This window comes from Pistacia vera, unplaced genomic scaffold (assembly GCF_008641045.1).
Source record: "Pistacia vera cultivar Batoury unplaced genomic scaffold, PisVer_v2 Contig729, whole genome shotgun sequence".
In the NCBI taxonomy this organism is placed as follows: Eukaryota; Viridiplantae; Streptophyta; class Magnoliopsida; order Sapindales; family Anacardiaceae; genus Pistacia; species Pistacia vera.
Window position 1 is genome coordinate 267599 of NW_022196589.1, and position 13064 is coordinate 280662.

General features: G+C 34.0%; 1 protein-coding gene across 1 annotated transcript; it reads right to left on the minus strand.

Annotated features, from left to right (window-relative positions):
- Nucleotides 1-682: 682 nt before the first annotated feature.
- Nucleotides 683-3011, minus strand: LOC116114980 (probable indole-3-acetic acid-amido synthetase GH3.1). Its single transcript, XM_031401119.1, has 3 exons — nt 2610-3011; nt 2401-2502; nt 683-2285 (listed from the first exon to the last, which is right to left on the minus strand). The coding sequence occupies exons 1-3, from the start codon at nt 2927-2929 to the stop codon at nt 1196-1198; spliced, it is 1512 nt and encodes a 503-aa protein (XP_031256979.1). The 5' UTR covers nt 2930-3011; the 3' UTR covers nt 683-1195.
- Between the last annotated feature and the right edge of the window lie 10053 nt (nt 3012-13064).

A 13064-nucleotide genomic window follows, 5' to 3' on the forward strand; every position in this document is an offset into this window, starting at 1 on the left:
ATTGTAGATAATCCTAAGGTGGTTTAAACCCAGGAAGTCAATGACGAGAACAGTTCTTCTTGACCAAACCAACCCATTGGAAATGAGAATTAAATATAAAATATGTTTTATTTATATTTTAATTAATTAATATTTATATTTTAAAAAAAAATCAATTTGATGGCAGAGTTTGAACTTTTTATTGCATGTATCACACACACCAGGCATGGTGTATTTTTCTTTTGTATATGGGTGAAAATACAAGGATATTATTTCAAATTCCGATTGAACAAATCAATGTAATTGAATTAATGACATTCAGAAATTTTTTTGAGTTTTTTTTTTTCCTAATTTGTACCTTAATTCTTTTTATTTAAAGTAATATCTTAATTAATGTAAATAATAGAATAATGGTGTGATAATTATGATACCTTTAAATCTATTACTCGTACTCTCTTTCTTTTATCTCAAATTAGTACAATTATACCTACTTGATATTTTGAGTGAGATGGTTCCACTATTTAGATATTATTGGATATTTGTTCGAATATAATTAATTATAATAATTTGTTTGTCTTTTGTAAGAGTTGAAGTGATAAAAAGCATAAACAAATCAAATCAAATGAAAGATGAAAAGATATGAATGTCCCAAAAGAAACCTTCTTTTTGGTTTTGCCACATGATTCCAATATCTTACATTACATGAAAGCAACAATTCATTGGGACAAACGTCCAAAAGCATCACATCTTTTCCACTAATACAATACCCTTAACCTCAAATATCCTTATCAACGTAAAGGAAAAGAAACTAATCACATAAGAAAATTAAATTTTCAAATTTAAAAAAAAAAAAATACAAAGAGATTCTCTACTTCTATGATCTATCCCATGCATTGACTTCCTCTGGTCGGTGCCCAGAATAATTATCAGATCACCGTCTTCTTTCCGGGGTCCAATGCGGCAAAGCTGGGCTAAAATGCGCCGATACTACCCTTGAATCCAGTAACTCAACGATGGGCGTAAAGTTAACACACCTTGGCACTTTGTACTGATTGATCGAGGCGCCTCTCGATATTGCGTAATCCATTAACTCCTCAAACGTTCCGCTCCTCACCACGCGTATCTCCAGTGGTCCGATTGAGTTGTCTGCAACTCGTCCTTGTCGGTACACTGAGTTCAGTGACTCTTCCATTGCTAGACAACACTGGTTCAGCACCTATTTAGTGGGAGAATCTGCCGAATCTTTAACCAGTAACTCCCAGTAAATCACATAGTGGCCTGGGATTGTTTTCGTGTCGGCGTAGCTGGTGTATTCCACCACGCTGGTGTTGAATTCACATAAGCGTTGAGAGGCGTTCTGGACGGCGGCTTGTAACTCAGCTTCGTCGGTTTTGTCCGAGTCAATGCTGAGTAAGACGTTCTTTCTCCTGACGAAATGGAACTGCGGGGCTGAGTTGTGGAACCCGGTGACTCGGAGGATGTCACCGACTCGGTATCTGTACAAACCTGCGTAAGTGGTGATAACTAGCTCGTATTCTTTCCCAACTTCAACATCGACAAGGTCAACGAGTTTTGGCGGTGAGTCGCGAGTCAACCCAGCTGAGCCAGGCTCGTGAGGCAAAAACTCGAAATAAGCCATGTTTGGCATGATGGTGTAAGATACTTCCGATGGTTTGCACATGGGGTTAAGGTTAAGGCCGAAGTAACATTCCGATGAAGCATACATCGTGCATGCTAAAGGCAAGCCACCGCTGTAATAATCAAGTGTAGGAATGTATTGAGCCATAGCTCCGGTGACAATCACGTCTAAGTATTTGGTGTTCGGCCAAATTCTTGTGATAATTCCCTCCCAATTTTCTTTCGAACATTCATTTCTGATGAACGCCGCAAGCTTCTGGTCAGGCTTGAGAACTTTACTTATGCAATCTCTTATAGAAGGGTCCACGATTCTTTGGTTCAGAGTGCCGGTTTCGATATCATTGACAAGTGATTGCCAATGGAGCTGGAGGAATCTGATGGCTCTGAGCAATCCAGAGGCGAAGACGGCGCCAAGCCGGAGGACCTGCTGGCGCTCTATCAGGCCGCAGAGCATTTGTGAGTACATGCTCTGGAATGAGTCGGCGCAGAGAATGGTCTCGTTGGGGCTCGTGTAGACCATGTAGGGGTCATATGGTCTGGTCTTGAAGTGCTCACTCTTGTAGTAGCTGGTGAGCACCGGGCGAGCCAAGAGGCCGCCTGGGGTCTTTGTTTCGGATTTCACGAACAAGAAATACAGACCTTTGCCTTTGTCCAATCCAGGCACGTAACTGTAACATCAAAAACGTGTTTATTAAATAACGAAACACATGCTGATGATTAAATTTGAAGCATGTGTAATAAATTTAACACGGTTTTTTATTTATTTAATTAATTGATACTTACAGATTCATTACTGGCATGAGAAGACTGTAAAGCAACTGGCGACGATCCAGCTCTTCTTGAATGGTAGGCATGAGCTTTCTTTCACCGGCAGAAGTTCCAGAGCTGCAATTTTTTTACAAGGAAAAAATTAGAACAAAATTGAACTTGAATTTCCCTGTTTTTGTTGCATTTGTGACTGAATTAAGGAAAAAATTGATAAAGATACACACCTGGTGAGGAATTCAGAGATAGGATGCGCTGACAAAATAGCAGAACGATCACCATTAGCGATACGTTGAATTTCAGGCTGAAGATCTTCATAAGTAATCACCGGAATTTTCGACTTAAAAGTCTCTCGACCAGTGGCTCCGCCCAGTTTGAAAGGTTTGAGGTACTCAACCTCGGCGTTTCGGCTCAAAATTTCGGCCAAAACCTTCTCTTGAACCATGTCGGCATGTCTCGTGGTTTCTTCGATAAAATGTAAAGCTTTTGCGTCTTTTTCACATGCCGGAGGGCTGAGTGGAGATGAAAGGGTGGAATCAACAGCCATTTTAGAGAGAAATTTTGAGAGCCAAAAGAGAAATTAATATTCAAAGAGTTTGTTATTAGCAGAGGAGAGGAATCAGAGGATTAGTGTGGTGTGTGAAATTTGGAGAGCACCGTGTGGCTTTATATAGGAGAGAAAGACTTCTGAGGAAGTGACACGTCAAAGGACATGTCAGCAAGATGGGACCCAACAGGGTGGTCAAAGACAAAGAGGGAGCTTGGAAGGACGCCGATGGACGACTAATAGTAATGTAGGGTGAAGAAGGGGACAAGGGGTGGCCCACAACACGTAGACATGGCATGAAATATGGCAGGCATGTGGGGTTAGGTGACCGCCATGTCAGCTGACCAACAGGGGTGAGAGAGAAGAGGAGAAGGGGTCTTTGGATAATTGGATGATCACGTATAAGTTATAACGCGTACGTAACCACGCGGCTGTGTCTGGGGTAAAAGTGTTGGGCTTTGACAACGATGGGTAGCCGGCGTGTGAGGCAATTGCTACAGTGACAGGCGTGGCACGTGAGACAAATGCCCTGCCTAACCCAATGGAAAAAAAGAAATGTTGAATTGTCACTATTAGTTATGCTCTTAAAAAAAACAAAATAGCAATATAAATTTCGTGATCATATAAAAAAAGGATTTAAGTTTTTCTAATTATTGGTTACCAAATTCCAATTATTTTTGGTTTATAAAAAGAATCCATGTGAACCTTTCAAATTTTGCATTGGTTTGGTCTTTGACCTATGTTTGCACCAAATTTTTGTAATTTTTCTTGCATGTGATCATTTCACTCTTTGATTACCCTTTTTAAGCTTTAATATTAATTTTGAGAATATAAAAATTTTTAAATATTTTTTTTAACATTAATATTCACTAAAATTGTGAAAAGTTAGCTAGTGTATAAGTTATAAGAAGCAAGGTTTTAAAACTGGACCTAGCCTGACCTGTTGAATCGGGACTCGGGGGCTTCACCTAGCTAGGTTACAAATTTCAACTATCTCCAAAATTCCTAACCTAACAACTAGTGAACGAGAGGCTACCAAGTATCAGGGTTAAAGGACATTTATAGTGGAGGCAGATGGTTCAATGGGTGATGTCAAAATGAATTTTGGACAATAGAATCAGTTGGAATTTGGCACCTAATCTCGACGGTATGCACGAGTCACAACCGACGAATGGGGGGCTATCAAATGTCAAGGTTGAAAGGGCTTTGTAGAGGGGAGGCCAATGGTTCCATTGGTGGTGTTGAATTGAATTTTGGCCGTCAAAATCAGCCAAAAAAAAATCAAAGCCCTAATTGTCACAAGGGTGTTTTTGCTAGATTTCAAAATTGTTGGGACTTATTAAATTTTTGGGTGTTGTTTACAAGATTTCAAACTTTCTAGATCACCAGTCAGACCATCGGTTTAACTGGTCGGACTGGTCAACCCAAGACCCAACCCCTTGGCTAGGTGACACCTCGGGTCTTTTTGTTTTTTTAAGATTGGAGTGATATTTGATACATTATATATCTTAATGTATAACGAACCCGCATGTTTGCATTTCTTAAAAATTTACAAAACATGAATTATGAAATATATAGTGATGTGTTCTTGTCCCATAACCTTGTAAAATATTATAAGCATGTAACATGCCTCAACTTAAATATTGTGTTTTTTCGTAAATAAAATCATGATAAAATATATATTTTTTAATTTTATATTTTAAAGACTAATAATAATGTATTATTTTTCAGAACATTCCCACTTTAGCCTTACTGTATGATAATATTATTGAGTCGTCTTGCTACAAAAAAGGGACACCTCCCATTTATTACTGTCTATTTATCTTTATTTGCTTTTTTATTAATTGAGCTTCAACAGAAAATGACATTACATTAATTCAAATTGGTAGGTATGCCCAAGTTCTTTTTTGTCTATAGCATGTTTCTTGTATAATACAGAAATGAGTTCTTGTAACATAGCAAAAATAATATGTGGCAGAAGAAAGCTGCAACATTTCTCAGAAAATTTTAGAATAATTTTGGGCTATCACGTGTATGCTTTCTTTTTTTTCTTTTCTTGTCTGGAAAAACTTTGGTTTTAAAGAGAAATTACTTATTTTGGGGATGTCATTTAAAAAGTAAAATATTTCTATACTATTATTGGTGGGCTAATCAAATTATTTCCCTCTAAATTTAATTAAAGTAAATTGATTCCTTTTAATTGATTGATCTTTAAGAGTAAATGGCTTTTCCACCGTACGTTTATATTTAGTTAATACCTAAAATATATTTTACTTTCTAAGTTGACGTTTGGTGATAATAAATTATCAAGAATCAAGGTAAGATGATTTTTTATAGAATGGAGATTGATGAATTGAATAGTGATGATTAATTAAATATTTATCATTGAAAATTAGTTAAAAATAAAAAATCTTAACTTTATAATGCTGAATAATTAACCAAAAATTAAGTATATGAGTGAGAGAAATTTTATATTGAGGAAATGTTTAAATGATGGTGATGAGTAGGATTTTCACGGTGAGTGGGAAAATAGTATTTTGAACATTTGTGTTAATTAATAATGGTACAGTCAGATGAAACTGTCTAGTGATACACACTAATAAATGAAATAATAATAAAAAAAAGTACGGTAACTGAACGCAGCATTAAATGTTGATTGTAACTTAATTAATAATAAATTGAAATTTAATGTACATCTAATCAGTTTTATTTGGCGTCTGAATAGTCAAATTTATTATATTATTCTCTAATTAAAAGCCAATCATCTAGACGTAACCTCTATATTTGGTTCACATAATAACCTGTTAAGTAACTTGGGTATAATTTAATTAACGGGACAAACAAATGGTTCAGGGCTTAACTTAATTAAGTGGGATTTGGGCGTTAATGTGACGAATAATAGGAGTAATAAATTATTATATTGTCCATTAATTGTTAGTACAAAAAAGCCACTATAACTAAGACAGGAAGTCTGTTAGTAACCGTCAGAATCATATAATATATAGTTTTATAATAAGAATCTTACCATTTAATTAAATGACTCAACGGACATTACATTATCCCTTTCGTCTCCCATAAAACTTAAAAAAATTAAAATTATTTGATTCCTGTGGTGAGGTCACCTTACATCTTTTAATTCTCAACAGTTTTTTTAATTAAATTTTATGTCTTCTCTTAGTTGATATAACTTGTACATAACGAACTCTAGTTGTTGTTAAAAAGAAAAAAACTACTACGACCCGACACTTGGTGTGCTAATTGGTATTAATGAAACCCCACGAAATTTCAGAGCAATGCTCCACTAAAAGTACGCGAAACTTTATGATATAACAAAAAAATAAATAAATAAATGAAAGTTGTTGAGGTAAGTTCAAATTTGTCATTTATAAAATCAATTTTTTTTTTCTTTTTTGGATGATAAGATTGTTTAGATCAGTTTATACGTGTTTTAACTTATCTTTTAGGATCATGAAATTATTAACTTGGTAAGAGTTATAATGACTACTTCTATTAGTAACCGATGAGAGACTCAAATTTAAAATTTTTTAAATAATAAACTAAATTTTTTTTATTGAATTACTCGACTACCAAGAGATAGTTACAAAATCAAATATTTCCAACTTCTTGACTCATGCATCTCATTAATAAATTATTAAAGTCCAACATAGACGTTGGGATGACTTGTCCCACTGGCTAAGCAAGGATTTCTTGCCGGGTTTAAAGAGTCATTGTAATGGCATGCATGGGCGTCAAATTTTGGGGTCTTTTCAATTTTTTCTGATTTTCAAAGTCAAAGTTTGGATTTAAGAAGAAAGATTAAATTTTGTTTTTATTGGAAAAAATAGCTTTACAGATTACGACTTCTGGATTAAAAAAAAAAAAAATTTATAAAATAAATTATTGACTGAAATTAAAGACTTGTTGATCCAGGAAAATATTTAGAAAATAGTATTCTTGACTAAAATTAAATTAAAATCTCTGAATGATTTTAAATATGTAAGACTTAATATCATTGTCTTAAAAATATTCTATTAAATAATATTCAATTAAAAGCTTTCAGTCTTTTCTAAATAACTATTAATTACGTCTTTCGTTTAAGTAGAATTTATTAGAGTAATTTTTTATATTAAATAATTTTAAGAAATATATATATATCGCTTTCAAGGTTTTTATTGTCTACGGTATTCGTTGAACGAAATTTAGCACAAGCAGAATTTGGCGGAGAAAATAAAGTGGTTTTGGTTTTTGTTTGTGGGACCCATTATCAAAAAGTCAATCACTACTACCTAATCAAGCTTAGATCACTAATCCCACCGCGTCATGCTTATCAACTTTTTGTTTTGAATTGATCAAACATTAACTATACTACCTTTTCCTGTCCCTCTATATTACAATTGCTCAACTAGTTTTAACTTTGGGGAGTGTTTAGTCCATTTGTATTCATTTCAATTAATTTTTAAAATTTATTAAATATTTTATAAGCTTAAAAGACCATATAACTATTATTATAAGCTTAAATATTATAAACTTATAATATTATTATAATAAATGGTTCAAAAATTTAAAATTAAGAACTCACAAATATAAAAACCTCCTTAATAACTAGACCATCCCAACGTTTAGTTTTAACTTTTTTTAGCATGATTTTTTTGAAAATTCGGAAATGGAAAAAAACAGAAGAAGATGTAATAATAATTAATTTCTGTAAAATCAAGATATTTTCTGACAAAATCGATCAATAATAAATACGAACAGTATTATTTTGTTTTAAAAAAGGGGATCAAAGCGCCGGAGAATTTTACAACTTGTTTCCTCACACAAAACTATACATTTAATTTAAGTGCAAGTTGATATAAAGATGACCGTACGACAAAAGTACAACTGTATAAGCACACAAATTAGTGACATGTTGTTTGCATTTTCTTCCCTTAAGCTACAGGTAAATTTAATTAAATTAATGGACTAATATTAATTCCACGGTTGACTTGTCCGTACTTAAGATTTGTCATAACGATAAGTTGATATTTAAAAGATTTTGAAATGATAAATAGATATCTTCCGTCATGTTTTATTAGTGATTTCTATTTATTAATAGTAAAAAGACTAAAATACCCTTGAAAGTTTGATATTTTAGTTTTTTATAAATTTAAAAATTTCTAAAAAACCCTATAGATTTGCTAATTTAACTAAACACCCTCATATATAAAAAGTTTGTTAAATAACAAAAACACCCTCACCACCCGCAGTGCCAGATTCCTACCACCATTGCTGGAATCTGACCGGAAAATTGCGTTATGAAACAGACCCGTCGGATCTGTGCCGTAACGTGTCGATCTGGCCTTTTTCGGCTACATCCGTGGCTGATCTGGCCGGAAAAGGCCAGATCTGGCCGTCGAGGTCGTAAAACTCCATCTGCTACGTCGACGGCCAGATCTTGCCGTAGATTTGGTCTTTTCCGACTAGATCAGCCACGGATCTGGCCGAAAAAGGCCAGATCGACGCGTTACGACACAGATCCGACGGGTCTGTGTCGTAACGTAATTTTTCGGCTAGATTCCGACGGTGGTGGCCGGAATCTGGCACTGCGGGTGGTAGGGGTGTTTTTGTTATTTTACAAAATTTTTATATAGAAGGTATTTAGTTAAATTAGTAAACCTAGGGGGTTTTTTATAAATTTTTAAATTTATAAAAAACTAAAATATAAACTTTCAAGGGCATTCTAGTCTTTTCACTATTATCAAACGAAAATCACTAACAGAACATGACGGAAGGTACCTATTTATCGTTTCAAAACTTTTTGAGTACTAACTTGTCGTTTCGATAAACTTTTGGTATGTATAAGTCGTTCTCCCTTAATTCCACAACACAGTCTTTGAGATGCTTCGTGTTCCTAATTAGGAAGCTCCAAGATGCAACTTACCCTTGTTTTATTGAAACCAAACGCTTGTACCCAAAGCTATAATCTCTACTTTTGTGAACAATCCTGTTTAATTTGGCTAATTAAACAAAACACTAAGGATTAAGCACGAAATCAGAAGGTGATTTCGTTTTGGTAAGAGGTTCATTTTGTATCACCCAATTTAACAATTGGCTGCCGACTTGGTTATGCCTAAATTCTTGTTTGAACACCATTATTCTATGGTTATTAATAAGCAATTACTAGTCAAATCATATCAAGTTTATCGGGCTGGTATCCCTTAATATAGGGAATTTTTTTCGGGTATTGTAATTTGAATTAATATTATATTATTATTTGAGGGGATATTGTTTGTTTTAAGACACTTTTTTTAAAGAATTAAAAGAAAAATGGCTCAAGGCGTATTTTTATGACTATAAAATGGAGTAAACGCAACTTTTTCCACCCAAAATAATGACTTAATCACACTTTCTTACACTATAAATTTTAAAAATACTGTTATAAATTTTAAAAATACCACTTTATTTATTATTCAAATGATGATGTTAGTGTAATCATTGGCCAATTCCGGCATCGTTGTTACGTCAAACCACCACCATTCTCTTCCACGATCATCGTTCACTAAAAATCCTCAAACCCTTTTCTCACCGATAATTAAACGCTTAAAGTTTGCACAATCATCCCTCTCAAGTCAAATTTTGGCTAATTGCGACCACCAAAAGACTCAACAACCTCATCTCTTCAAAAGCCTCAACAACTTAGACTTATTGTTTTAAAAGTCGAACCATTCGTTGACCCGGTTAAGAGGCTGGTTTGCGGGTTGATCGGTCCAACCGATTAGACTGATCGGTCTGACCGATATATTACAGTACCATCTTTATACAATTCTATTAATTGTTATAAGTTTAAAAACCAACAAATACATCCCTAAAAGTCCTAGTTAGTAAATTCACGTTTTATACGCGAATTATACACCCAACCGTATAATTCGCGTATAAAACACGAATTCTCGTATTCTATAAGCACAGCCGAATTATACGCGAATTATATGCCTTAGTCGTATAATTCACGTATAATTCATATATAATTTCCGTTTAATTTGACCGTATTTTTAAAAATAAAATTTTGTTATTTACTAAACCAAAATGACGTCATTTTAGGTGAAATTTGATCAAAACGATGTCATTTTATGCTCAGTCTCTTTTTACCGGGCGCGACATCAGTCTCTTTTTGGCACCTTTTCTTCTCTTTTTTGCGCTCGCTTCCTTTCTCTTTCTTTCTTTTGGCGCCCTCTTCTTTCTTTTTCTCTTTTTTTGTGCCCTCTTTCTCTCTTCTTCTCTTGTTTTGGCGTCTACCTCTCTTCCTCTTCAAGTATTATTCAACAAACACCACTCTTCGTCTTATCTTCTTCTTCTTCAATTTAAAAGACAAATAAAATTATTTGTTTTATTTAATAATTGGTCATTTTTATAATATTTGTAATAATAAACTAAAATATTATAATTAAAAAAGATATAAATCATACATCTATAAAGAAAAATAGACAATAAGTAATTCAATAATCATAAAAAATACTAAAATTAGGATTAATATCACCGTATTTTTTAAAACATATTATTGATAATATATCGTATTAAACCCGTATATACCCATACCATATTTTTTCTGTATCCAAATTTTAAGGCCAAATTTTTATAAATATATTTTTCACCGTTATCATATCATTCCCGTAAAATTCTCGTACCCTTTTTTTACCATATCCGTACTGATTATGCTAAAAGTTTATAAACCCCTCTAAGTTAAAAATAAAGCAAACGAACCCTCAATTTTATTATTAATTATTTTTTCTCTCTCCCTATGACTTCCATCTTTCACTTTTTTTTTCTCTCCCCGTTACGCCATCACTCCCCATCAATTCTTTCTCTCTCCCCATGAGTCCCTGTCACTTTCTTCTTGCTCTTTCTTCTCTTTCTCTTTTTCTTCTTCCTCTCTCTTCTTCGTCTACTGTAATTTTTCTCTTCTCTTCTCTTTCTCTTTATCTCCTATTTTCTTTCTTCTAATCTTCTTCTTACTCTTTCTTGTGTCTCCTCTTCTCTTTCTTCTTCCCTCCCCTTCCTTCTTCTTCTTTGCCAATAGATTTTAATGTAAGTGTCGTGAAGAAGCATTGAAGATGAAAATAGAAGATAATGGAACGGTGCTGAAATTGGTTTAGGGATTAGAATATGAATTTTTTTGGATTAGACAAACCGTTTTAAGTTCCGGGCCGGTCGGATCGACGGTTTTATACTATTTTATCGGTCCATTACTGGTCCAAAACGGGTTAATTAATATTTTCGATTTTGTGTTAACTCAGACCGAAGTAAAGGTCGGCTTCCGATCGAACCGGCCGATCCAGTCCAGGTTTTAAAACAGAGCTTAGACTAAATTTGCTTTCCATTCGCTGCTGAATGTTTTAGACATTAAATATAAATTTAAAAAGTAAAATTGTATTTTAAAAATCAATAGAAGAAAAAGTGTTATTAAACCATTATTTTGGTGGAAAAGAAATGTTAACTCTTACAAAATTTGTTGGATTAAGTATTTGTTTACTAACAATAAGTGTAAAGCAGTTCTAGTTTATTAATAGAAAAATATATTTTAAATAATAAAACCAATTGTATATTGATATAAATAAAATTTGTATTATTTTTATTTGAGATTAAATTTAAAAGTATCATTTAAATGATAATACCCTTCTCAAATAATAATATCGTAATCATATTGTTACTTATAATAGAAACCATCACATAAACACAAAATGTTTGTAATGTTATAACAAAAACATCATAGAAACTAAAGTACTAAACCCGTTCAAAAGATTGACATTAGAATTTAGAAAGGAGAGGCTTGGAAAAGATGAAAAAAGAAGAAGGTAGGCAGATCACGTTCACATTGTTGCCATAAGTGTACGGAACAATCATACCAACTTTAATTTTACTTTTAGTTTTAGCCTTTGCAAAACATGCAAATGGGGATGATTAACTTGATTTAATTTAATTGATTTTCTTTCCAACTATATAATTATTAAGAGATTAAGGAAATCCGATCCTATCAATACAAAAAGGTAAAACCATGTGTTTGGCATGATTTTGTAAATATAACCCATCAAAATAAAGATTTTATCATAAAACTGTTGGTTGTTTAGTTATCAAATTAAAATAAATCATATAATTGTAAGAGCTTTACTAAGAGATTCTACTTGTATTGTATACCATTTTCCAAGGTTTTAAAACTCGGCCCAACCCGATTGGTTGAACCAGTTCAATCGGGACCTGGGGCTTTCACTAGATTGGGTTACTAATTTCCACTGTTCATAGAAAACTTGAGAGAGGAGGATGATTATCGACGAGCAATTGGTAGCTAGGATGTCAAGGGCTTTAAAGAATGGGGGCTGGTGAGTCTAAAGATGGTGATGGAGGCGATTTCTGATGGGTGAAACGACCAAAAATTGCAAAAATGCGGGGCAGCTTGCCGGTGATTAAGGATGGCAATCGACGAGCAATTGGTGGCTAAGATGTTGGGGGTTTTGAAGAGGAAGGTCTAGTGAATCTAAAGGTGGCAATAGAGGCAATTTATGGTGAATGAAACAACCGAAAATCGCAAAAATCGTGCGGTGGCAACAACGAATGTTGTCAGCGATTATTGAGGTGAACAGAGATGGGGTGAGATGGATTTTAGTCAGGAGATTGAGGGGGTGTTTTTGATAGAATTTGAGGTGAGCTTGACTCCCTACCTCAGGAGTTAAGTCCACCTCAAATTCCATCATATAAGTCAGACCCACCTTAAATTCTATCATGGCATTAGAGCTCAGATTCAGTTGAGCTGAGTGCTTGATCAGCGGGTGAGGAGTTAGATCCAACAACTACCTCCATCAATAGACATGACCTAACATATGAGTTTGATCGTAAGGGGGAGTGTTGAAGTCCCACACCGACTAGGCACGCTCAAGTCTAGTGAGTTATAAGAAGGGGTAATCCTCCCATTTAACAAGACTTATTGGGTGAGAAGACAGGTCTACTTCAAATTCCATCAGTTTTCGTGGTGATGGAGAGTGTTATCGATGTCGAAAACAAGTCGTTTTTGGCTTGGGTTGTCAATCGCCGATTTGCATTTGGGTTTTTTTCTAGGACTTCAAACTTATAGAGACTTATAAATTTTTAGGGGTTTTTTTTGTTAGAT

Bases quoted from the DNA above. Each gene is read 5' to 3' on its own strand.
- LOC116114980 (XM_031401119.1), bottom strand. From the start codon at position 2,929: ATGGCTGTTGATTCCACCCTTTCATCTCCACTCAGCCCTCCGGCATGT. The intron at 2,503-2,609 runs GTGTGTATCTTT...AAAAAATTGCAG, and splicing joins ATCTCTGAATTCCTCACCAG to CTCTGGAACTTCTGCCGGTG. The intron at 2,286-2,400 runs GTAAGTATCAAT...TTGATGTTACAG, and splicing joins CTCATGCCAGTAATGAATCT to TTACGTGCCTGGATTGGACA.